The 27,137-nt window shown below is 41.5% G+C and overlaps 1 protein-coding gene across 1 annotated transcript in view; it reads right to left on the bottom strand.

The window, feature by feature from the left end:
* LOC143942261 (ribonuclease inhibitor-like) overlaps window positions 1-27,137 on the bottom strand; it is a 90,071-nt gene that overhangs the window by 29,724 nt on the left and 33,210 nt on the right. Inside the window, exons 5-6 of the mRNA XM_077463504.1 lie at window positions 24,654-24,818; window positions 7,254-7,418 (exon numbers count right to left, since the gene is read on the bottom strand). Coding sequence (XP_077319630.1) covers window positions 7,254-7,418; window positions 24,654-24,818 — 330 coding nt within the window. The remainder of the gene's footprint in view (window positions 1-7,253; window positions 7,419-24,653; window positions 24,819-27,137) is intronic.

Here is a 27,137-nt window from a genome sequence, read left to right as displayed (position 1 = left end):
AGGAAACTAGAAGAGATAAAACAGATGGAAGATCTGATCCTTACGGCACAGAATAAACAGGAAAGTTTTAAACAAACTTGGGACCAGTGGAATGTCTGTGTTTTCTGCTGAGGGACGCCACCTCTTAGCATCATAGTGCCCCACACTTTGCATTTGTGGGCCTTCGGGCTCCAGCTACCACCGTGTCTACTCCCCATCCCCACCCATCCCCTTTGCCCCCTCCCCTTTCCTCTCTATTTCTTCTCTATACTCTCCCCATCTAAAGAAAAGGGAAAAGGTGGGAAGGACGGACTACAATCGTTATAGTTTGGATGGGCCTCCTCGGTTAGATCCGAGGATTTAAATCCTTAGACCCTTTAGGGTGCATCGTACAGTCATGAGGTTCAGAAATATAACTGTGGCGGATAAAATGCCTGTAAAGTGAAATGTTTATGATGCATTCTGTTTCATTGTATGTAATGTGGGGACCGTCTTCCCCTGTTTGGAGCTGAATAAAATTATATTTGAAAAAAAAGAATTGTTGCATAAAGCTGGAAAGGGTTATAAAAGTATTTCCAAAAGCCTTGCTGTTCATCAGTCCACGGTAAAACAAATTGTCTATAAATGGAGAAAGTTCAGCACTGCTGCTACTCTCCCTAGGAGTGGGTGTCCTGTAAAGATGACTGCAAGAGCACAGCTCAGGCTGCTCAATGAGGTGAAGAAGAATCCTAGAGCGTCAGTTAAAGACTTACAAAAGTCTCTGGCATATGCTAACATCCCTGTTAGCGAATCTACGATATGTAAAAAAAAAAAAAAAAAACACTGAACAAGAATGGAATTCATGGGAGGATACCACAGAGGAAGCCACTGCTGTCCAAAAAAAACATTGCTGCACGTTTACAGTTTGAGCAAGAGCACCTGGATGTTCCACAGCAGTACTGGCAAAATATTTTGTGGACAGATGAAATCAAAATTAAGTTGTTTAGAAGAAACACACAACACTATGTGGAGAAAGAGAGGCACAGCACACCAAAATCAAAACCTCATCCCAACTGTGAAGTATGGTGGTGGGGGCATCATGGTTTGGGGCTGCTTTGCTGCGTCAGGGCCTGGACGGATTGCTATCATCAAAGGAAAAATGAATTCCCAAGTTTATCAATACATTTTACAGGAGAACTTAAGGCCATCCGTCCCACAGCTGAAGCTCAACAGAAGATGGGTGTTGCAACAGGACAACAACCCAAAGCACAGAAGTAAATCAACAACAGAATGGTTTATACAAAGAAAATATGCCTTCTGGAGTGGCCCAGTCAGAGTCCTCAGAGACCTCAACCCGAATGAGATGCTGTCGCATGACCTCAAGAAAGCGATTCACACCAGACATCCCAAGAATATTGATGAACTGAATCAGTTCTGTAAAAAGGAATGGTCAAGAATTACTCCTGACCATTGTGCACGTCTGATCTGCAACTACAGGAAACGTTTGGTTGAAGTTATTGGTGCCAAAGGAGGTTCAACCAGTTATTAAATCCAAGGGTGCACATAATTTTTCCACCTGCACGCTGAATGTTTATATGGTATGTTCAATAAAAACATAGTAACATTTAATTATTTGTGTGTTATTAGTTTAAGTAGACTGTGATTGTCTATTGTTGTGACTTAGATGAAGATCAGATCACATTTTATGACCAATTTGTGCAGAAATCCATATCATTCCAAAAAGAGTTCACATACTTTTTATTGCAACTGTATCTATCTATCTCTCTGTATATCTGTGTATATCTATCTATCTGTATATCTATCCATACGAATGTCAATCTATCCATCCGTATATCTCTCTCTCCATCTCTCTATTCCTCAATCTCTCTATCTAATTGTGTATATCTATCTATCTGTATATCTACCTGTATATCTACCTGTATTTTTATCTATCTGTATAACAGCATATCTATCTACCTCTCTATCCATTAGACATGTGCAGAGTAAAATATTTCGTTTCGGAATTTCGTTTTCGTCTGAAAACTTAATTTATTTAGTTACTCCCGAAATTCGTTTTTATTTATTTCGTTTTTCGTTCAAAAATTGCATTCGTCCGAAAATCCACATGAATTACGGTCGAATCTGTCTTGGAAGGCTTATGGTGTCTGTCGAATGTATAAAGAAGATTCGACGGAGCTCACTATATAGCATACTTTAGAACCCTATTAAAGTCTATGGGACTCCAACGTTCAAAATCTAAAGTGCTAATTTTAAAGGCTAATTTGCAAGTTACTGTCCTAAAAAGTGTTTGGGGACCCGGGTCCTGCCCCAGGGGACATGTATCAATGCAAAAAAAAGTTTTAAAAACGGCCGTTTTTTCGGGAGCAGTGATTTTAATAATGATTAAAGTGAAACAATAAAAGTGTAATATTCCTTTAAATTTCGTAGGGGGGGGTTGTCTATAGTATGCCTGTGAAGGGGCGCATGTTTCCCGTGCTTAGAATTGTCCCTGCACAAAGTGTCATTTATGCAGGAAAAAAAGTCCTTTAAAATCACTCGCAGCTATAATGAATTGTCGGCTCCCGTAATACAGAGAACACTCATTGAAAGTCATTGATAAAAAAATAAATAAATAAATAAATAAAAAAAAAAACGTGGGGGTCCCCCAAATTCAATTACCAGGCCCTTCAGGTCTGGTATGGATATTAAGGAGAACCCTGCCTCAAATTTAAGAAAAAATTTGACGTGGGGTTCCCCCTAAATATCCATAACCAGACCCTTCAGGTCTGGTATGGATATTAAGGGGAACCCCGCGTCAAATTAAAAAAAAAATTGACGTGGGGTTCCCCCTAAAAATCCATACCAGACCCTTTATCCGAGCACGCAACCTGGCAGGCCGCAGGAAAAGAGGGGGGGACGAGAAAGCGGCCCCCCCTCCCTCCTGAACCGTACCAGGCCACATGCCCTCAACATTGGGAGGATGCTTTGGGGGTCCGTGACCCCTCAAAGCACCTTGTCCCCATGTTGATGAGGACAAGGGCCTCATCCCCACAACCCTGGCCGGTGGTTGTGGAGGTCTGCGGGCGGGGGGCTTATCAGAATCTGGAAGCCCCCTTTAACAAGGGGACCCCCAGATCCCGGCCCCCCCCCTGTTTGAAATGGTAAGGGGGTACAAAAGTACCCCTACCATTTCACAAAGAAAGTGTAAAAAATGTTTAAATAAAACAAACACACTTTTTAAAAATTCCTTTATTAAAAATAAAAAAAGATTCCAGCGGCGGTAATCCACTCTTGCTATCCAGCGACGGACGGTCAGCTCTCCATCGATGTCTAATGTCATCCAGCGCAGCGCAGCATCCTTCTTCTGTCTCCTCCACGGAGACACTGGAGGCATTCCGGCGCTGACGTTTCTTATATACGGAGGGCGGGGCCACCCGTCACCTGACCCCGCCCCCCTCTGACGCAAGGGGAAACCCGGGGTTCCCCGTGACGTATGGGTGACCCCGCCCCCCTCTGATGTAACGGAAACCTGCCTGTGTTACATCAGAGGGGTGCGGGTCACCCCTACGTCACAGGGAACCCCGGGTTTCCCCTTGCGTCAGAGGGGGGCGGGGTCAGGTGACGGGTGGCCCCGCCCACCCTATATAAGAAACGTCAAGCCGCCGGAATGTCTGTAGTGTCTCCTCCACGGAGACAGAAGAAGGATGCTGCGCTGCGCTGGATGACATTAGACATCGATGGAGAGCTGACCGTCCGTCGCTGGATAGCAAGAGTGGATTACCGCCGCTGGAATCTTTTTTTTATTTTTAATAAAGGAATTTTTCAAAAGTGTGTTTGTTTTATTTAACCATTTTTTACACTTTCTTTGTGAAATGGTAGGGGTACTTTTGTACCCCCTTACCATTTCAAACAGGGGGGGGCCGGGATCTGGGGGTCCCCTTGTTAAAGGGGGCTTCCAGATTCTGATAAGCCCCCCGCCCGCAGACCTCCACAACCACCGGCCAGGGTTGTGGGGATGAGGCCCTTGTCCTCATCAACATGGGGACAAGGTGCTTTGAGGGGTCACGGACCCCCAAAGCATCCTCCCAATGTTGAGGGCATGTGGCCTGGTACGGTTCAGGAGGGAGGGGGGGCCGCTCTCTCGTCCCCCCCTCTTTTCCTGCGGCCTGCCAGGTTGCGTGCTCGGATAAAGGGTCTGGTATGGATTTTTAGGGGGAACCCCATGTCAAATTTTTTTTAAATTTGATGCGGGGTTCCCCTTAATATCCATACCAGACCTGAAGGGTCTGGTTATGGATATTTAGGGGGAACCCCACGTCAAATTTTTTCTTAAATTTGAGGCAGGGTTCCCCTTAATATCCATACCAGACCTGAAGGGCCTGGAAATTGAATTTGGGGGACCCCCACGCTTTTTTATTTATTTATTTATTTATTTTTTTATCAATGACTTTCAATGAGTGTTCTCTGTATTACGGGAGCCGACAATTTATAATAGCTGCGAGTGATTTTAAAGGACTTTTTTTCCTGCATAAATGACACTTTGTGCAGGGACAATTCTAAGCACGGGAAACATGCGCCCCTTCACAGGCATACTATAGACAACCCCCCCCCTACGAAATTTAAAGGAATATTACACTTTTATTGTTTCACTTTAATCATTATTAAAATCACTGCTCCCGAAAAAACGGCCGTTTTTAAAACTTTTTTTTGCATTGATACATGTCCCCTGGGGCAGGACCCGGGTCCCCAAACACTTTTTAGGACAGTAACTTGCAGAATCTTTTTTCTCTGTCAAATCTTTTTTCTCTGTCGAATATTTTCTCTATATAATCTTGGACTAATAGAGGTAAGGTTAAGCACATTCGACCACAGGTTCTATAGACAGATTGTTATCGTCAGAGTCATGTCGAATCTCCTATTCTATATCGAACTGTTGTAACAATGAAAACGAAAATAAAGCATTTATTTATGTCGGATCTTTCGTTTTTCGGATTTTGTGCTTTCGTTATCGTTTGTCAAAACGAAAACGAAAATAGCTGAAATTCGGACGAAAATGCATTCGGACGAAAACGAATGCACATGTCTACTATCCATCGATCTGTGTTTATCTATCGATCATAACTGTATAACTGCATATCCCCCTCCCCCTCCCCCTCCCTCTCCCCCCCTCCCCCTCCCTCTCCCCCCTTCTCTCCCCCTCTCTCCCCCTCTCTCCCCCTCTCTCCCCCAGATATTACATTTTTTTAATCTAGCTTTAGAGAACTGTTTGATATTGGTGATATATGGAGACAACCAGTAGATGAAATATATCACCATTATTATTATTTGATTTATGTAGTTTAGACATACACTATATTACCAAAAGTATTGGGACACCTGCCTTTACAAGCACATAAACTTTAATGGCATCCTGGTCTTAAGCCTCGTACACACGATCAGATTTTCTGATGATTGTTTGTCCGGTTTTTGTGGCATGCTAGTCTCATATCGAAAGTGAAAAGGTTACTCACCATATGAAAATTCTCATCTAACAGAATACAACTTCAGAAGTGATATATTGTGTTGAATAGTTTTGTATGTATTCTTTGATTAATGAGCATGCGTAGTCTTGCTCTTACAATTTTTTTCGGACAAAAAACGTACTTAGATGTTAAGTTCACGTACTGTAAAAATTTTATAGCCTGCACATCCAGCTTTTGTCGGACGAAAAATCGGAATCGGTTGCACCATACTAACGATCCAAGAATCAGCAGATAGTTCGTACAGACAAATTTTACCTCTTATTTTCGTTGTGTGTATGGGCCTTTAGTCTGTAGGGTTCAATATTGAGTTGGCCCACCCATTGCAGCTATAACAGTTTCATTTCTTCTGGAAAGACTGTCCACAAGGTTTAGGGATGTATTTATGGGAATGTTTGACCATTCTTCCAGAAGCGCATTTGTGAGGTTGAGCACTGATGTTGGATGAGAAGGCCTGGCTTGCAGTCTCCACTCAAATTCATCCCAAAGGTGTTCTATACCGGATTAAGTTCAGGACTCTGTGCAGACCAGTCGATTTCCTCCACCCCAAACTCACTCATCTATGTCTTTATAGACCTTGCTTTGTGCACTGCCCCAAATCATTTGTTGAAGAGGAAGGGGGATTATGGTGTGGGGGTTGTTTTTCTGGGGTTGGGCTTGGCCTCTTAGTTCCAGTGAATGGAACCCTTAAGGCGTCTACCAGGTGTATACCAAGACAATTTGGACAATTTCATGCTACCAATTTTGTGGGAACAGTTTGGGGATGGCCCCTTCCTGTTCCAACATGACTGCAAACCAGTGCACAAAGAAAGGTCCATAAAAACACGGATGAGCGAGTTTGGGGTGGAGGAAATTGACTAGCCTGCACAGAGCCCTAATCTCAACTCGATAGAACACCTTTGGGATGAATTAGAGTGGAGACTCAAGCCAGGCCTTCTCATCCAAAATCAGTGCCTGACATAACAATTGTGCTGCTGGAAGAATGGTCAAACATTCCAATAGACACACTCCTAAACCTCGTGGACAGCCATCCCAGAAGAGTTGAACCTGCTATAGCTGCAAAGGGTGGGCCAACTCAATATTGAACCCTACGGACCAAGACTGGGATGCCATTAAAGTTCTTGTGTGTGTAAAGGCAAGCATCCCAATACTTTTGGTGATATAGTGTAACAGTCCAGGATTGGATATTTAGGCTCCATGCACATGAGCTTAAAAAAATGCTGCTACTATAGGAGTTTCTGTCTGTGTTCTGCCTGTAGAAGCAGCTCCATGTTCTCCTATGTGTCTTACACATTGGAATGATTACAGACAAATTGAGTTCAACATTTAGGGGCATGTTTCGGGTTTCTGATTGGAGCTTTCTGGCCGAAAAAAAATGCTAAACTCATCTAAACTTTGTACAATAAACTCTATATATGAACGTTTTTTTTACTGCCAAGGGAACTGGCATTTTTTAAGCCCAGTGTGCATGGAGCCTAAAGATGGAGTTTGATGACATTCTCATATTTCTAAATTATTTATGTGGTTTAGATATTTATTTATTTTTTATTTATTTTTAGGTACTTATATAGCGCTGTCAATTTACGCAGCGCTTTACATATACATTGTACATTCACATCAGTCCCTACCCTCAAGGAACTTACAATCTAGGTCCCTAACTCACTTTCATACATACTAGGGACAATTTAGACAGGATCCACTTAACCTACCAGCATGTCTTTGGAATATAAAACTGTCCCAGAATATTATTGTCTCAGTCAGTCCTGTTATACTCACTGTAATTCCTCTATCTGGCTTGTTGTCAGAGCTTCCATCAGATCCCTGAAATGAGGACCCTCCAGATTGTTATGATACAGGATCAGCGTCCTCAGTGTCTGGTTATTTCTTATTCCAGATGCCAGGTGTGGACAGGAACTGTCTGTCAGGTGATTATTATCCAATCTGTAGATGAGAAGAATAAAGGAATAAATGTAACTATTCTCTACATGAGTGGAACTCATTTCTCTTTATTGGAATAATTTATATTAGATCACTTTATAAAACACAATTGATCATCTACTCTATTTGAGGTTTTCTCTTTTTGTGGATCCCAATTACTAAATATGACATGAGAAGTGGATGAGGTGGTGTGATCCATTCATTATTCCTGTATGGGGATTAGACCATACATACTCACACTGACCTCTAGGCATTCACCTCCAACCTTCTGCTAAGTCTTGGATTCAGTTGTGGGGATTCACTTTGATGGTCACAGAAGTCTCATGCTGCATATACACAATCAGTTTTTACACCAGAATAAACTCACATTTTTTCTGACGGAGTTCCGCTGAAACAGACTTGCGTACACACGATCACACCAAAGTCCAATCGTTTAGAACGCAGTGACGTACATGTATGACGGGACTAGAAAAAGGAAGTTAACCACTTCTATACCAGGCACTTAGACACCTTCCTGCCCAAGCCAATTTTCAGCACTGTAGCAATTTGAATGACAATTGCATGGTCATACAACACTGTACCCAAACACATTTGTTATCATTTTTTTCCCACAAATAGAGCTTTCTTTTGGTGGTATTTGATCACTTCTGTGATTTTTATGTTTTGCGCAACAAATAAAAAAAGACCAACATTTTTGAAAAAAAACAAGTTTTTCTTTGTTTTTGTTAAACATTTTTGTAAATAAGTAAGTTTTTTTCTTCAATGATGGGCACTGATATGGCTGCACTGATGGGCATTGATAAGGTGGCACTGATGGGCACCAATGAGGTGGCACCAATGACGCAAGTAAGTTTTCTTCTTCAATGATGGGCACTGATATGGCTGCACTGATGGGCATTGATAAGGTGGCACTGATGGGCACCAATGAGGTGGCACCAATGAGGTGGTACTGATGAAGTGGCACTGATATGCAGCACTGATGGTCACTCATAGGTGTCACTGATGGGCGTCATGGATGGGCACTGATAGGTAGGCACTGCTGGTTTGCTGATGTTCGGTATTGCTGGGCATCACTGTTTTTATTTTTGTACATGATGGTGCCAGTCAGCGCCCATTTGTGGGCACTGACTGGCACAGATTGAGCATCATTTGCACATGTGGATGGCCATGGGGTACATACCTGGCCATCCACATGTTACCCACTTCCCTGGTGGTCTAGTGTGGGCATCAGAGGGGGAGGATAAATAATCAGCGCAGACCCCCCCTGTCAGGAGAGCTGCCGATTGGCTCTCCTCTACTCGCGTCTGGCAGACGCGAGTGAGGAAAAGACGATCACCGTCTTTTCCTGTTTACATCATGATCAGCCGTGATTGGACACAACTGATCACGTGGTAAAGAGCTTCTGCCAGAGGCTCTTTACCGAGATCGGTGGAGCGGTGTGTCACTAATATTGCTGCATTCATTTTATATATGCTGATTATAAAGTCTCTCTATTAGTTATCAGTGAAATAGTCTCCATACCATTGTTATATATACACTTATAGGGATTTTTGTGTTGAGGAGTCTCACTTTTAATTGTTATATTTTCACATTTATATTGTGTGAATGTTATATACTAGTGCTGCAGCCTTCCATATTATACTAGATGTGCTAATTCCACCAATAGTGATCAGTAGGGATGAGCTTCGTGTTCGAGTCGAACGTACGTTCGACTCGAACATTGGCTGTTCGGGCGTTCGGCGAAATCCGAACTCTTGGTCCGTTCGCATCAAAATTCGTATGGCGCGCGCGGACCACAATGCACTGCGATGGCGCAGTGCATTGCTGGCTCATGATTGGCCAAGCATGCACTGTGACCCCGCATGCTTGGCCAATCGCAGCGCCAGCAGCGAGGAGAGCCATGATTGGCCACAGGCATCCTGCCTGTGGCCAATCATAGCTCAGGCTGTGTAGTGCACGCCCCACACTATATAAGGCCGCTTTTGAGGCGGCCTCGTGTAGTGTGTTGGCATCTGAAGCAGTGAGTGTTCTGTGTACCTTCAACACAGTTACACACCAATCGTTATTGGCTGATTTCCTATCTTGCTGTTGTGTAGTGGTTATTGTCTGTGCCCTGACCGCAGTATACACCACTATATTCACCTCACCTATATAGCTAGTGATCTATCTTTAATAATAGAGCTTGCAGTCAGTAGTGTTAGGAGATAGTGCGTGCTGTCTGCGTGCTCTGTACCCAGTACATACCGCTATAATCCACCTACATAGCTGTTCTCTATTTGGGCCCAATTGCCATCTGCAGGAGTTATTGGAAGTTGTGTGTGCTTCCAGCACAGCACAGTATACATCTGTATATACCCGTTTATCTCTGCTGTTCTATAAAAAAGGCATCTGCAGGAGTTAGTGGGTGTTGTGTGCCTCCAGCACAATATAAACTACCCAACTACTGTTTTACCCAACTCCCTTCAGGCCATTACCATGTCTGGAAGGCCAGCAAGGAGAGGCAGACAGGCGCGAGCCGATAAAAGAGGGCAAGCAGGCTCTGTGTCTAGAGACAACAGTGCTGGTCGTGGATGCGGTGCATTGTCATCAGCACGTGGCCATGGGACATGCTTGTCCTTCTTTTCTGCAGCTGGACATGTTGAACCGCAACATGCCAACGACTTGGTAGAGTGGATGACCAAGCCCTCTTCATCCTCCTCATCCTCTCTCACCCAGTCTCAGGGTAGTAGCAAAGCAGCTGCCAACACATCGTCTTCCCTCCTCTCAATGTCATCATCAGTGACTCCTTCCCTAGACCCACCACGTCCTCCTGAGGAGTCTCCTGAACTCTTTGAGCACAGTGTTGGGTACATGCTCCAGGAGGATGCCCAGTGTTTGGTGGGCTCTGATGATGACACTCAGCTAGAGCAAGGCAGTAGCGTGAGCGCAGAGAGAGGGGATGCTCAAGAAGGACAGCAATCTGGCAGTCATGTTCCACAAGCTGCAGCATACTGCCAGGTTTGCTACAGCGATGAAGAGGGAGGGGATGATGAGGGCACTGACTCCACGTGGGTGCCTGGAAGGAGGGAGGAGGAGGAGGAGGAGGAGGAGGAGGAGGAGGCACATGTCCAACGAGGCAGGATGCCCTCCGGGGGACAGCTTAGGGGCAGCACACCGACTGAATCACACCGCAGAGCTCCACCTGCGCAGAGCGCTTCCTCTGCGCGTTATTCTAAAAGTTCTTTGGTGTGGGCCTTTTTTGAGACGAGTGCATCAGATCGCACCGCTGCTATTTGCAACATATGTCTCAAGCGTATCTCACGTGGCCAAAACATCAGCCGCATGGGCACCACATGCTTGACCAGACATATGTTGACCTGCCATGCAGCTCGTTGGCAAGCGTACCTCAAAGACCCACACCAAAGAACAAAGCGGACCTCTCCTTGCCCCTCATCAGCTGGCATCTCCAACCCCACATGACCTTCAGTCCTCTCCGAAACCTGCTCTGAGAGGAATGAAGGTGTAGAATTAGGTGTGTCACAGCCAAGTGCTTCCGGGAACTCTGCTAGTGGTACATCCACATCCGATTATAGCAGGCAAATGTCCCTGCCCCAGCTGCTGGACCGGCGGAAGAAGTTTACTCCCAGCCATCCACATGCCCAGCGGTTGAATGCTAGCTTGGCTAAATTGCTAGCACTTCAACTGCTGCCTTTTCAGTTGGTAGACTCGGCCCCCTTCCGTGAGTTTGTACAATGTGCGGTTCCTCAGTGGCAGGTCCCCAAACACCACTTTTTCTCACGGAAGGCGATTCCGGCTCTCTACCGGCATGTGGAAGGCAATGTCCTTGCCTCGCTGGACAGGGCGGTCAGCGGTAAGGTGCATATTACCGCTGACTCATGGTCCAGCAGGCATGGACAGGGACGTTACCTGTCTTTCACGGCCCATTGGGTCACTCTTCTGGCTGCTGGGAAGGATGCAGGACAAGGTGCAGTAGTGTTGGAGGTTGTTCCGCCACCACGCCTCCAAAATGCTACTATTGGTTGTGACACACCTCTCTCCTCCACCCCCTCCTCTTCTTCTTCCTCCATGGCCTCTTCCAGTGCTCTGTCCTCAGAACCAGCGGTGCTCCGTAGGCGTTGCAGGGGCTACGCAAGTACGCAGGCAAAACGATGCCATGCCGTGCTTGCGCTGGTTTGTTTGGGGGACAGGAGCCACACTGGGGCGGATGTTTTGTCAGCTCTGCAGGGGCAGGCCGAGAGGTGGTTGACGCCACGCCAGCTTAAGCCAGGAATGGTGGTTTGCGACAATGGCACCAACCTCCTCTCCGCCCTCCGACAGGGACAACTGACCCATGTGCCCTGTGTAGCTCACGTCCTTAACCTGGTGGTGCAGCGGTTCTTGGGCAGGTACCCCGGCTTACATGATGTCCTGAAGCAGGCCAGGAAAGTCTGTGTGCATTTCCGCCGATCATTTAATGCCTGTGCTCGGCTGGCTGAGCTCCAAAAGGAGTTGAACCTGCCCAAGAACCGCCTTATATATGACATGCTGACCAGATGAAACTCAACATTGGCCATGCTGCAGCGGCTGCACACACAGCAGAGGGCCATCAATGAGTACCTGTGCGACTACGGCACCAGGACAGGGTCAGGGGAGCTTGGTTTTTTCTCACCACGCCAGTGGGGCATGATCAGGGATGCATGCACTGTCCTGTCACCGTTTGAGGAGGCCACAAGGATGGTGAACAGTGACAGTGCATGCATCAGTGACACTGTACCTCTTGTCCACCTCTTGGAGCATACGCTGCGTGGAATAATGGACAGGGCACTTGAGGCAGAACAGAGGCAGGAAGAGGCAGACTTCCTTGCCTCTCAAGGCCCCCTTTATCCAGACAGTGTTCCTGCTGTGCCACCCATCACACAGGAAGAGGGTGAGGAGGAGGAAGAGGAGGAGGAGGATGATTGTGTCAGCATGGAGGTGGAGGCTGGCACTCAGCATCAGCAGCAGCAGTCTTATAGGGATGATTTACAGTCCCAAGAAACACGTGAAATACGTGGCTGGGAGGAGGTAGCTGCGGATCATGTTGTCCTTAGTGACCCAGAGGACTCCGGACCGAATGCCTCAGCTAACCTACGCTGCATGGCCTCCCTGATCCTGCAAAGCCTGCGGAAGGATCCTCGTATTCTTCGGATCAAGGAGAGGGACCATTACTGGCTGGCCACTCTCCTTGATCCACGGTACAAGGGTAAGGTTGCCGACCTTATCTTGCCATCGCAGAGGGAGCAGAGGATGAGACATCTCCGGGAGGCCTTGCAGAAAGCTCTGTGCAACGCGTTCCCAGAGACTGGGAGGTCACAAACTCCTGGTCCTGGACAACGTGTTGCTGAGGCATCAGTCAGAAGGAGCGGTGGAGAAGGTGGCCGTCTGACTGATGCTTTCAGACAATTTTTTAGTCCGCAGCCCCAAGGTATGATTGGTTCCAGCACCCATCGCCAGCGTCTAATTTACATGGTGCAGGAATACCTAGGGGCAAGGTCAGACTTGGACACCTTTCCCACCGAAAATCCTCTGGCTTACTGGGTCTTGAGGATGGATCACTGGCCAGAGCTTGCACAGTATGCAATTGAGCTACTGGCCTGTCCTGCATCCAGCGTTCTTTCGGAAGGCACCTTCAGTGCTGCTGGTGGCTTTGTTACCGATCACAGGGTGCGCCTGTCCACCGAATCAGTTGATCGACTGACCTTCATCAAGATGAATCAGTCTTGGATCACCCACAGCTACCAAGCACCTGAAGCTGATGTAACCGAATAATTTTTTTTGAAATATCACATCCCTTCAAGACTGCCTATGCTGATGCTGAGTGACTGTCCTGTTATGTTGATTGTCTATCCTCTTCCTCCTCCGCTGATATGTTGGAAGAACATTTTTGGTTCTGGGTGATGCCAGCAGCCCAATTTTTCTGCCCCTTTTTTAACAGGGGCGTTTAAGTACAATTTTTGATGCAATGCTTTGCAGCAGGGCTAATTCCTGCAATAAAACTAGAGTATATGGCAGAGGTTGCAGTGTGATGGCACCAGCACCAGTGCCTAAGGCCCAATTTTTCTGCCCCTGTTTAACAGGGGCGTTTAAGTACAATTTTTGATGCAATGCTTTGCAGCAGGGCTAATTCCTGCAATAAAACTAGAGTATATGGCAGAGGTTGCAGTGTGATGGCACCAGCACCAGTGCCTAAGGCCCAATTTTTTTTGCCCCTGTTTAACAGGGGCATTTAAGTACAATTTTTGATGCAATGCTTTGCAGCAGGGCTAATTCCTGCAATAAAACTAGAGTATATGGCAGAGGTTGCAGTGTGATGGCACCAGCACCAGTGCCTAAGGCCCAATTTTTCTGCCCCTGTTTAACAGGGACATGTAATTACAATTCTTGATATAATATTTCACAGGAGGGCCCCTTCCTGTGCCCACCCAGAGTAACGGTGAGGACTTATAGTGTTGTGGCACCAGCACCACAACCACCAAAGGTCAATTTTTCTACCACTGTTCAACAATGGCATGTAATTACAATTCTTGATATAATCGTTCACAGCAGGGCGCTCCAGCGCCCACCAAGAGTCACTTTGAGGGCTTACAATGTTGTGGCAAAACCAACACCTTGTTCCGCCATTTCTGCAGAGCATATAGCCCCTACTTTCAAACATCCAACTTACAAACATCTCCTACTTGCAAACGCAAGGAGACAGCAGAAAGTGAGATGAAAAAAGATGGACGACAAAACTAATTATACAGGGGTGATAACCCTTCCCTATGTTTTCCAAAAAGCTTAAAAATAGTTTTTTTGACTGGAGCTACACTTTAAAAATGTACCAGTTGAAAATTACAAACAGATTCAACTTAACACAACAAACCTACACAGTCCCTGTCTTGTTTGCACCGCCTGTATACTGCTGTTCTGAGTATATAGGGCCTGGGGGCCACACGCATTTCCTTTTTTTAATATGGGTACAGGGTTCCCCTTAATATGCGTACAAGACCCAAATAGGCTGGTAATGGGCAGGGAGGGCTACCCATGCCATTTTTCTGAATGATTTTCAACCATATTGCAGGAACCAGATATAACATTAAAACCGCAAGCAGTTTTAAATGGTGTTATTTCCGTTTAATGTCATTTTGTGCAGGGACTGTTCTAAACACGGGAAACACGTGGCACTTCACAGGCATACTACAGACACCCCCCAGGCACCATATTTAAAGGAATATTTCACTTTTTTTTTCACTTTAATTGTCATTAAAATCAGTGCTCCCGCCAAAACGGACGTTTTTAAAACTTTGTTTTGCATTGACCCATGTCCCCTGAGGCAGGAGTCAGGTCCCCAAACCCTTTTTAGGACAATATCTTGCATATTAGCCGTTAAAATTAGCACTTTCCATTTCGAACGTTCGAGTCCCATAGACTTCAATGGGGTTCTAACGTTCGTAACGAACGCGGGGTCCGTTCGAAAGTTCTGGTGCGAACCGAACCGGGGGGGTGTTTGGCTCATCCCTAGTGATCAGATATAAAAATTATATTTACTACAAAAATACACTTTCATACATGTGAGCAAGGGCAGATCTCCTGCAACCTATTCACAGATACTTCAAACTATATAACATAAAATGTGCAAAAATACATAAACATGAAGAGCAACAAAGTCATCTGATAAAATTGAAAACAAGAGTTTATACATGTTAAAAAAAAGCTGATTTCCTACAACCCATTCACCACTATTCCCATCTCCAATCACCATGCAGTAACAGAAATAAGAAGTCCCAGAGATTCATGCAGATGGTTTAAATCAATGCTGATCAGCTGCAACCTTTTTGCAGCAACTTCAATCAACCTTCACCATACCAGTGAGCAAACAGGTCACTTACCAAAAGGTTTGTCCCCATAGGCAAGGTCCAGACACTCTTGTTTATATCCTTCCAGCAGTGCCACTCTGCTCAAGCTGGCTTCTGATGAGAAGAGACTGTGCCACAGAATGTCAGACCTCTAGGTAGTATCTCCAATATCACCCGAGGTATCCAGACAATGGCCACAATCACATTACATAGTAATGAATGGATTAGATCTTACAGAATACTTGAGTTGTAATATATATATATATATATATATATATATATATATATATATATATATATATATATATATATATATATATATATATATATATATATATATATATATATATATATATATATATATATATATATATATATATATATATATATATATATATATATATACACACATATACATACACACACACACATATATATACATACATATACACACACACACACACACACACACATATACACTCTATGTATGGAACAAGTGAAATTATATAAGATTTTCAGACTTGTGAAAATATATATTCTGTTATAAGCTCATAACCATTTCTTGGGAGAGCGCACATATGGCAATAATTGTTTTCCCTTCACTTTCCCCCATCTGTGAGAAGGAAGGACTCACATACTTTAAGATGAAAAAGTTCAATGTGTTAGTTGGGAGATAAGTCCTTTATATTACAATATTTCTTGATTAAGATATTAATAAGAACATTTGGTTTTAAATGAATATATACATATATACACACACACACACACACACACACACACACACAGATATATGTAGTATTTGTAGTAAACTTATATTGTATATGTTAAAGCGGAGCTACACCCTAAAGTGGAACTTCCGCTCATTGGAACCCTCCCCCCCTCTGGCGCCACAATTGGCACCTTTCAGGGGGGAGGGGGGGTGCAGATACCTGTACCGTACAGGTATCTGCACCCACTTCCGGCATAGATATCCGCAGAATCTGCGGATATTTACGCCACTTCCTGCGGGTCCCCCGCTGTCTGCTGGGAAACACACAGATCCCAGAGACAGCGAGGACCATCCTTATTGAGCAGCGCGGCTCGCGCATGCACAGTAGGGAACCGGGAAATGAAGCGGCAAGGCTCCACTTCCTGATTCCCACACCCAAGATGGCGGCGGCAGCACCCGAGAGACGATCGAGAGATCGAATTCGGGTGCCGACATCGCAGGCACGCTGGGCGGGTAAGTGTCCTTATTTTAAAAGTCAGCAGCTGCAGTATTTGTAGCTGCTGGCTTTTAAAAAAAAAAAACGGCGGAACTCCCACTTTAAAATAGGTTTACACACTGTTTTTGCCCACACTTCAGGAATGTCAGTGTTTAGTGACTGAATAACCCCACCCTTGCGAGTGAGGTGGAGGGAAACGGTTTCCTTAAAAGTCCGCAGTTTTCTGTTGAACTATAAGACAAACAAACCCTTTTAGGAAGGAGGAGCAGATTTTAGGAGAAAGTGGGGGCTGATTTTAGGACTAACAGGGGTGAGAAAAGCAGATTTGGCCACAGACACACACCACGAGGACAGCTACATCGACACATATCTGATTCAATCTCCATCTTAAGAATATTATACATTATTAATGACATTGTAAACTGATATTGTTCTTGTAATATTTTGCTATTTTTATTATTAAATCAATTTTTGAGTTTTAACCACGAGAACTGAACAGACTTTCTTGGAACTTTCCTCATCAATATGAATTATTGAAATATTGTTATTACTGTAAAAATTTTAATCTTACAGTGGCGAGCCTTTGCCAGCTTCATTTTGTCCGAATATTGAACATTTTTTAATTATTTCTCCTTCCGCTTGCCGAGAGGGAATACAAACACAAACATTGGCTATTCAATCAATCTTCCAGGAGAAACAGAAACAGCAAATGAACCATCGGCATCATTGAATTAACTTGGAATCATAGAATCATCAGAATTGGTGAGACGTTTGTGCACGTGCAAGAAAACTTTATTTCTTGATGAGGTAATTTCCTGCGTGTTACATGAAGGAAGTCCATTTCTAACTTGGTAAATAGGGATGCACCGATACCATTTTTTTTTTTTACAATGAGTACGAGTACCGATACTTTTTTATAGTACTCGCCGATACCAATTACCGATACCTACCACAACTGTTTTGTTTTAATTTAGCTGTCAGCAATGGTACAAAGCATTGAAAAGTTATTTAAAAATTAAATAAATAGGATTTTTTTTTAATTTAGCACTTTTTCAATGTGAAATGTGTAAATATATGCTAATATATAGTATATACAAAGCCGCGCCAACCCTCCACTACATATAATATAGAATTAAGATTAAACAAATTAATAAAATAAAATATGAAAATAAGTACTGATACAATTATGCAAAAAGACCTCAAATAATGTGTAGATGACCAAAAAAGTCAAACATGGCATTAAAGTGAAAAAAGTCCAATTAAAGAAAAGTTCATAAGTGAATCCAAATGACGGACGTAAGTGTTCTTAAATGACAGCACCACAGTGGTTCAACACTTTCCAAGGCGCTGACAGGCAAACGTGTTGTCTGATAATGTCTACGGAGCAGAAGTGGGCCAAAGTCCCTTTCTTTTCTGGGGGTCTCTGAGTGCTTCATATCGAGACCACTGAACAGACTATTATCTTGGAAACACCGCTAAGAGATGGAGTGCTGACCCAGCTGAGGAAGGTTAACCTGGATGTCATCCACTTATCATTTGTATATGCTTCATTCCATATATTTTCTGGTAATTGCATTCAACATATGGTGACGGGTATCTCACGCGCCTTGGAAAGTGTTGAACCACTGTGGTGCTGTCATTTAAGAACACTTACGTCCGTCATTTGGATTCACTTATGAACTTTTCTTTAATTGGACTTTTTTCACTTTAATGCCATGTTTGACTTTTTTGGTCATCTACACATTATTTGAGGTCTTTTTGCATAATTGTATCAGTACTTATTTTCATATTTTATTTTATTTATTTGTTTAATCTTAATTCTATATTATATGTAGTGGAGGGTTGGCGCGGCTTTGTATATACTTTATTACTGTTGGGTGCCATATCACATTTATTGCTGCAGCCTATTTTGTTAGTTTGTTAATTTCACATTATTTTTCCTAGCGCGGTTTACATTTTTCCTATTATATGCTAATATATATGTGTAAAAATCTTCACTAACAAAACAGAAAAGTTGTAGTTGTTTATCGTTTATAAAATAGATGCGAACAAAAGAAGAAAAAGCAGGAAAATAATAATTAAATGGAGAAGAATAGGGAGATAATTAAGGCCGATTAGAGTAAATTAAGGGTTATTAAGGGGTTAAACAGAGGAACATTTGTTCACCCCTTTGATCTGCAGATGAAGAAACAGAAATATAAAAAAAGAAACAATGTTTCTTTCTATTTTAGTGTTTCAGGGCAGAGCAATAAACATTGCTTTTTTTTTTTTGACAGCTCCAATTACTGGACTTCTTTAACACTGGGGAGACACCGACAGCTCAAAGAACTGAGCCTGAAAATATCACCCAGAGATGGTGAGATACATGTCACAGGCGGAACTAAAGAGCAGATAGGAAATGTTACTAGCTTACATTGTAAGAAATGTGGCCATGTACAGAAAGAATGTTTAAAATATAAATTAGATTCACAAAGAAAAACTTTGGAATTTCGAAAATGAGGAAATTTCTGAGCAATTTATTCATCATTCTCCTAAGAATAGGTTAATTGATTTGCCATATGCCTCAGAAGTCAAACAGATCAGTACACTGACTCGTTAATGACAGTTCAATCAATATGACAAACAGTGATGACAATGAGAGAGATGGATTACTTCCATCGCCATCGCGATTTAAGAAAAACATTTCTGAGACCTCTCCAACATTAAATTGTGTTGCTTCAATTTTAATAGACGAAGGTCAAAGGCCATGGGTACATTGTTTATTAAATGGTAGGAAAACTATAGGGTTAATAGATTTAAGAGCTGAACTCAGTTTAACTAAACACAAATTACCTATGAATATGAATTCTCCAATATGTAATTTAATCAATTTCAGTGGAAAAGAAAATACAGTTGCAACTAAAGTTTCTGATGTGAATTTCCAGGACTTTTGAAAATTAATATAGACATCTGGTATTGCCAAAATACAGATAATATTTTAGGCATGGATGTGATTAGTAAATTAGATTGGATTATTGATTTAAATAATTCTGCTATAGGGAAAGATTCATCTTGGCCCAAGTCTATGTTACTAGAACCCGCAATGTACAGTAATGTTGGAAATTTTTGTACAGTCGCTGACATGTCTTCAGATTATAATTGGCCACATACAGGAACCAATCTCGTATTGGAACAATTGGAAAAATATATAAAAAAAAACTTTTTTCCCTCAGTTTAGGCCAATACATAGTCTACATATTTTTGGTAAAAAAAATTGCAATAAGTGTTTGATTGGTTTGTGCAAAAGTTAAGCATCTACAAAATAGGGGATAGTTGTATGGCATTTTTATAATTTCTTTTTTTTTTAATAGTAATGGTGATGATCAGCGATTTTTATCATGATTGCGACATTACGGGTGAAAAGGTCGGACACTTTTGGAACCAGTCACATTTATACATCAGTGCAATTAAAAATGCATTGATTACTGTGTAAATGTGACTGGCAGTGAAGGGGTTAACCACTGTAGGGGTTAAGTGTGTCCTGGGGAGTGATTCTAACTGTGGGAAGAGGGGCTATGTGTGACAAAAAACTGATCAGGGCACTGTGATCAGTGTACTGTCACTAGCTAGAATGTTGAAATGCTTGTTTACATCAGAATTTCCCTGTTTCTCCTCTCCATGAGATGATCACAGGTATCCCCGCAGACATGGAATCCGCGGGACCCACAATCACACTCATGGAGCTCGCGGCGAGTGCGCCCCGCAAACTGCTTCTTAAAGGGCAATGTACAGGTACGTTAATATGCCTGTACCTGCCCTTCTGCTGATGTATATTGGCATGAGCTGGACGGCAAGCAGTTAAAGAAGGCACAATCAGTGGTAAATTGTATTTGGCCTATCAAGAATGCTGATGATTCATATTCTTTATCAGTTGATCTTAAGATCACTGAATAAATGCATTACAAATAACAAACCTATTGTTCCTAATTTAAATTTAAATTACCAATAGTAATTTTTCAGTACGATTAACTAAAAACTGTCAAGAAAAACTTGCCTTCAGCTTTAATAAAGAAACTTATGCATTCACAAGAATAATTCCAGGATTGGTTATTAGTGATGGTTTTTTATACGAGTGTTTGGAGAAAGTATTATCAAAATTCTCTAGACCAGAATGTATTTTCCAGCACGTGGCCAAGTTTTTGCTGTCTACACAAAGTATAGGAGGAACATGACACTCTTGTCTGAGTTATTTACTCTGTTACAAACAGCCTGGCTGAAATTGAACACAGCATCCGTTCAGTTAATGGAAAGTCAGATAACATTCTTTCATATGCAAATTAGTCATGGACAGAGACAGTTATCACATGAAAAAGTTAGAAACATTTCTGCTATTCCAATTCCAACTTCTTACAAGGCATTATATCAATTTTTGAATGAAGTAAATTGTTGCAAAGAATTTTTTTTTACAGAAATATGATGATAAAGTTAAGCCATTATTTGATTTCTTGAAACAAAAAGATGTTGTGTTTGATCAATGGGGTTAAACCCAAAGCCCCTTCATTGAATATAATCAAAATTGGTGTGTCAATGCCTGTTTTGCATACTGATGTATCTGAAAATTCCTTCTCAATAACTTTGTCTCAATTAAAAGAAGGTGATCAGAAAATAATAGTCTTTTCTCCAGAGGTTTGACAAATATGGAAACAACTTTTGACACACGAAGCAATTGTTAAAGTGGTTGTAAAGGTTCCTTTAAAAAAAAATAAAAAAATAACACACATCATACATACCTCCACTGTGCAGTTCATTTTGCACAGAGTGACCACAATCCTCATATTCTGGGGTCCCTTGTCAGCTGTCTCAGCTCCTCCCTGCAACATCTAAACCCCTCTGGGAAGCACTTTCCCAAGGGGGTTAGCTTGCGGGCGCTCTCCCGTGATACAGACAGCGGCTATAGCCACCTTATCTTAAGCTCTAAAAGCATGTATGGATACGAATGTGATGCATCTGAGGTATAAATGGATTTCGATAAGAAAATTAAGATTGTTTAATCAATCACTTTGAGAAGGAAATGTCAGAATATTAATGAATGGATTAGATCTTACAGAATATTTGAGCTGTAATATATAAATTAATTTATATTTATATATATATATATATATACATATATATATATATATATATATATATATATATATATATATATATATATATATATATATATATATCATAATATAATTTGTATCTCTTCTATGTATGGACAAAGTGAAATTATAAAAGATTTTTAAGCTTGTGAAAATATATAAGCTCATAAGCATTTCTTGGGAGAGCTCACATATGGCAATAATTAGTTGGTTTTCCATCCCCCATCTGTGAGAAGGAAGAATTCACATACTTTGAGATGTAAATGGTCAATGTGTTAGTTAAGAGATAAGTCCTTTATATAACAATATTTCCTGATTAAGATATTAATAAGAACATTGAGTTTTAAATGAATATAATATATATATATATATATATATATATATATATATATATATATATATATATATATATATATATATATATATATATATAATACACACATACACATATATATATACTGATATATGTAGTATTTGATTTAGAAGTTAAAGGAAACTTATATTGTATATGTTAAAATAGGTTTACACAATTTTTTTCCCACACTTCAGGAATGTCAAAGTTTCGTGACTGAATAACCCCCACCTTTGCGAGCAAGGCAGGCAAGGTGGGAGGGAAACTGTTTCAGATTTGGCTTCAGACAAACAGCACGAGGACAGCTACATCTACACACAGACACACATCTGATTCAATCTTCATCTTAAGAATATTATACATAATTAATGACATTCTATACTTTGATATTGTTCTTGTAATATTTTGCTATTTTTCTTATTAAATACATTTTTGCGTTTTTACACAAGAACTGAATGGATTTTCTTGAGAGTTTCCTCATCAATATGAATTATTGAAATATCGTTATTATTACCATACATATTACACAATCAAATTACATAGAAAAGAAAAAGCCTCCATAGTGCAAAATCCTTAAAGCAGACCTCCACAAAAAAGTAAACTAACTAAAGTGGAAGGTCCGCTCATCATAACCCTCCCCCCTCCGGTGCCACAATTGGCACCTTTCAGGGGGGAGGGGGGTGCAGATACCTGTATAATCCAGGTATCTGCACCCACTTGCAGGACTAGCTAGTCGCAGCTAGCCGCAGATGCCCCGCCCCCATTGTGTTCTGGGAAACACACAGTTCCCAGGAGAAAGCGGGGACCAGTGGAGACATGCAGCGCGACTCGTGCATGCGCAGTAGGGAACCGGGCAGTGGAGCCGCATCTCTTCACTTCCCTATTCCCTGACAGAGGATTGCGGCGGGGGCATTGTGCTTCATTTGCTGCTGACATCGCTGGACCCTGGAACAGGTAAGTGTCCTTTTATTAAAAGTCAGCAGCTGCAGTATTTGTAGCTGCTGACTTAATTTTTTTTTTAAGGTGCAGCTCCTCTTTAAATATATATTGAATCACAGATTGTACACTTCCATCATATACACAGAACTCAGAGCACACACACCACTCTGGACTGCAGCTGTGTATGATGGAGTCCAGGCAGTGACATGAAGGCCTTTTCACATCTACATTAGAAGTGTTGGTATTCGTCCACATTGTAGGTTGCAGATTTCTCATCGGTCTCATCACACATTTTGTCAATAAGTGTAGGGCTCTATACATAGAATTATATTATACTGTTTGTACTTCTATATCAGACTTCCTGCTGGCGGCTGTTTTTCATTCATTCGATTTTCACAAAGTTGTTCATGTTTTTTAGTGCAAATATTTCATTTTATAAAAAAAATGTATTCAGCTTTAGAGAACTGTCTGATATTGATGATAAATAGAGACAACTAGGAGATGAAATATATCTCCATTATTATTATTATTTGATTTATATATTTTAGACTACACTATATTACCAAAAGTATTGGGACACCTGTATTTACAAGCACATGAACTTTAATGGCATCCCAGTCTTAAGCCTTGTACACAAGATCAGATTTTCTGATGACCGTTCTTCCATTTTTTTGTGGCATGCTAGTCTCATATCAAAAGTGAAAAGGTTACTCAGCATATGAAAATTCTTATCCGACAGAATACAACTTCAGAAGTGACGTAATGTATTGAATAGTTTTGTATGTATTCTTTCATTTCTGAGCATGCATAGTCTTGCTGATTTATTTCGGACGAAAACCATGCTTATTAAATGAAAATCAAATGTCAAGTTTACATACTATAAAAATGTTATAGTCTGCACATCCAGCTTTTGTCAGACGAAAAACAGAAATTGGCTATAGAAAGCACCATACTAACGATCTAAAAATCAGCATATCGTTTGTTCGGAAAAAAAATTACGTCTGATTTTTGTATCGTGTGTATGGGCCTTTAGTCTGTAGGGTTCAATATTGAGTTGGCCAACACTTTGCAGCTATAACAGCTTCAAATCTTTTGGGAAGGCTGTCCACAAGTTTTAGGAGTGTTTTTATGGGAATGTTTGACCATTCTTTTAGAAGCATATTTGTGAGGTCAGTCACTGATGTTGGATGAAAAGGGCTGATTCACAGTCTCCTCTTTAATTAATCCCAAAAGGTGTTCTGTCAGGTTGAGCTCAATACTCTATGCAGACCATTCAAGTTCCTCCACCCCAAACTCTCTCATAGACCTTGCTTTGTGCACTGCCCCAAATCATTTGATGAAGGGGGATTATCGTGTTGGGTTTTTCAGTGGTTGGACTTGGTCTTTTAGTTCCAGTGAAGGGAACACTTATAGTGTTGGCATACACTTTTTTGACAATTTCATGCTCCCAATTTTGTGGGGACAGATTGGGAATGACCCCTTCCTGTTCCAACATGACTGCACACCAGTGCACAAAGCAAGGTCCATAAAGACATGGATGAGCGAGTTTGGGGTGGAGGAACTTGACTGGCCTGCACAGAGTCCTGACCTCAACCCAATAGAACACCTTTGGGATGAATTAAAGAGGAGACTGTGATCCAACATAGCCCAGTGTGCATGAAGCCTAAAGATGGATTTTGATGACATTATCATATTTCTATATTATTTATGTGGTTTAGAAAACTGTCCCAGAATATTATTGTCTCGGTCAGTCCTGTTATACTTACTGTAATTCCTCTATCTGGCTTGTTGTCAGAGCTTCCATCAGATCCCTGAAATGAGGACCCTCCAGATTGTTCCCAGACAGTTCCAGTGTCCTCAGTGTCTGGTTATTTCTTATTCCAGATGCCAGGTGGGGGCAGGAACTGTCTGTCAGGTGATTATTATCCAATCTGTAGAAGAAGAGAAGAATGTTACCAGAAGAAAATGGATTTCTCCCCCAGGAATGAATGTAACTATTCTCTACATGAATGGAACCAATTTCTCTTTATTGGAATCATTAATATTAGATCACTTTAGATAAGACAATCAATTATCTACACTATTAGAGGATTTCTCTTTTTTTAAACCCCAATTACTAAATGTGACATGAGAAGTGGATGAGGTGGTGTGATCCATTCATTATTCCTGTATGGGGATTGGACCATACACACTCACACTGACCTCTAGGCTTTCACCTACAACCTTCTGCTAAATCTTGTATTCAGTTGTGGAGATTCACTTTGATGGTCACAGAAGTTTCACTCATGTTGTGGAAATTTCATTGACTAAAAGTGACACCACTGTACTTTGGGATTTCCTTTGAACATTATGGTGGAGGATTTGATCTTATGGCATGGAGAAGATTTTATTATCGTTCTTTATTTGGACCTTTATTGAAAATTTGTACCAGTATTGCCACTCAAATTTTATATACGCTGATTATAAAATTTTCTTCAAGAGTTATCTTTAAAATAGTCTCCATACCATTGTTATATATACACTTATAGGGAGTTTTGTGTTGAGGAGTCTCACCTTTGTTATATTTTCACATTTATATTGTATGAATGTCATATACTAGTGCTGCAGTCTTCCATATTTTGCTAAATGTGCTAAATCAGTGATCAGATATAACAATTACATTCACTACAAAAATACACTTTCATACATGTGAGGAAGGGCAAATCTGCTCCAACCTATTTACAGCTACTTCAATCTATATACCACATGACGTGCAACAATTACATAAACATGAAGAGCAACAAAGTCATCTTATAAAATTACAAACATCAAGAGATCGTTCATAAATATGAAAAAGCAAATTTCCTACAACCCATTCACCACTACTTCCATCTCCAATCACCATACAGGGACTTGTGCAGTAAGACCCCTTTCACACTGCAGCACCTCTAAAACAGTGCTAAAGTTTGGGTAGTTTTTGCGGTGCTTTAGCAGGGAATTTCATGCGCTAGTGGGCCGGTGACAATGGGACCTTAAAAAAAGAAAAAAGACCCGTTTTGCGACGCTTTCAAAGCACCTTGGAAGTGCTGCCCATTCATTTCAATGGGTAGGGGCATTTTGGGAGCGCTATTTATAATGCTAATAATGCCCCAAAAATGCAGCTTTCAGGACTTTTTCTAACATCCCACAAGGAGCACCGCCGCAATGTAAACGCACTCATGCAAATGAATGGGAGGCAGTTTTCGGGCACCATTTCTAGTGCTAAAATGCCAGAAAACTGCCTCAGTGTGAAAGAGGTATCACTCTCACATAGAAGTAGTGGGTCGCTGGTTCGAATCCCAGGCACAACACTACCTGCCTGGAGTTTACATGTTCTCCCTGAGCCTGCATGGGTTTCCTCTGGGTGACACCAGTTTCCTCCTACACTCCAAAGACATGCTGGTAGGTTAATTGGCTTCTGTCCAAAATTGGCCATAGTATATGAATGTGAGTTGTGTGCCTTGGATTGTGGGCTCCTTGAGGGTAGGGACCGATGTGAGTGTGTAATATGTATGTGGAGTGCTACATAAATTGACGGTGCTTTATGAGTACCTTAAATAAATAAGGATAATTGTAGACATGCACCTGCACTCACTCAGATTACACTGGCTGGACTGGTGTCTTTATTCAACCTTACTCATCTCCTAGTTGGCTCTATATATCACCAATATCAGACAGTTCTCTAAAGCTGGATATAAAAAATTTAAAAATTAAATATCTGCACTAAAAAAAAAAAAAAAAAACAACATGAACAACTTTGTGAAAATCTAATGAACAAAAACCAGTTGCCAGCAGGAAGTCTGATATAGAAGTACAAATAGTATAATATAATTCTATGTATAGAGCCTTACACTTAGTGACAAAATGTGTGATGAGACAAATGAGAAATCTGAAACCTACAATGTCATCCAAAAATGTGATCGTGTGTATGAGGCTTAAGACTGGGATAGGGAGGGGGGGGGGGGAAATAGGATTGGCGCTATACCCTTTAAAGGTTGGAGACTAAGGTATACAATTAGCAAGAAATTTCCAGCAGGCTGGATAATAAAATAAAATAAAGTAAAATAGATGTTTGTGTCAATAAGTGTCAACAATTATTGTGTCCTTTAGAGACCATAAGTGTCATAACATATCCTAAATGCATAAATCATTAAACAATTGTAACAGCATAAAATTATATAAAGTGCAAGGTGCTAGTGAATAAATTCTGGTAATTGTGACAAACCTATATA

Source organism: Lithobates pipiens, unplaced genomic scaffold (genome assembly GCF_037356315.1).
Source record: "Lithobates pipiens isolate NorthernLeopardFrog02 unplaced genomic scaffold, aLitPip1_a1.2 Scaffold_30, whole genome shotgun sequence".
Taxonomy (NCBI): domain Eukaryota; kingdom Metazoa; phylum Chordata; class Amphibia; order Anura; family Ranidae; genus Lithobates; species Lithobates pipiens.
The sequence above is the reverse complement of the archived record's forward strand: the minus strand, read 5'-3'. Positions and strand labels throughout refer to the sequence as shown.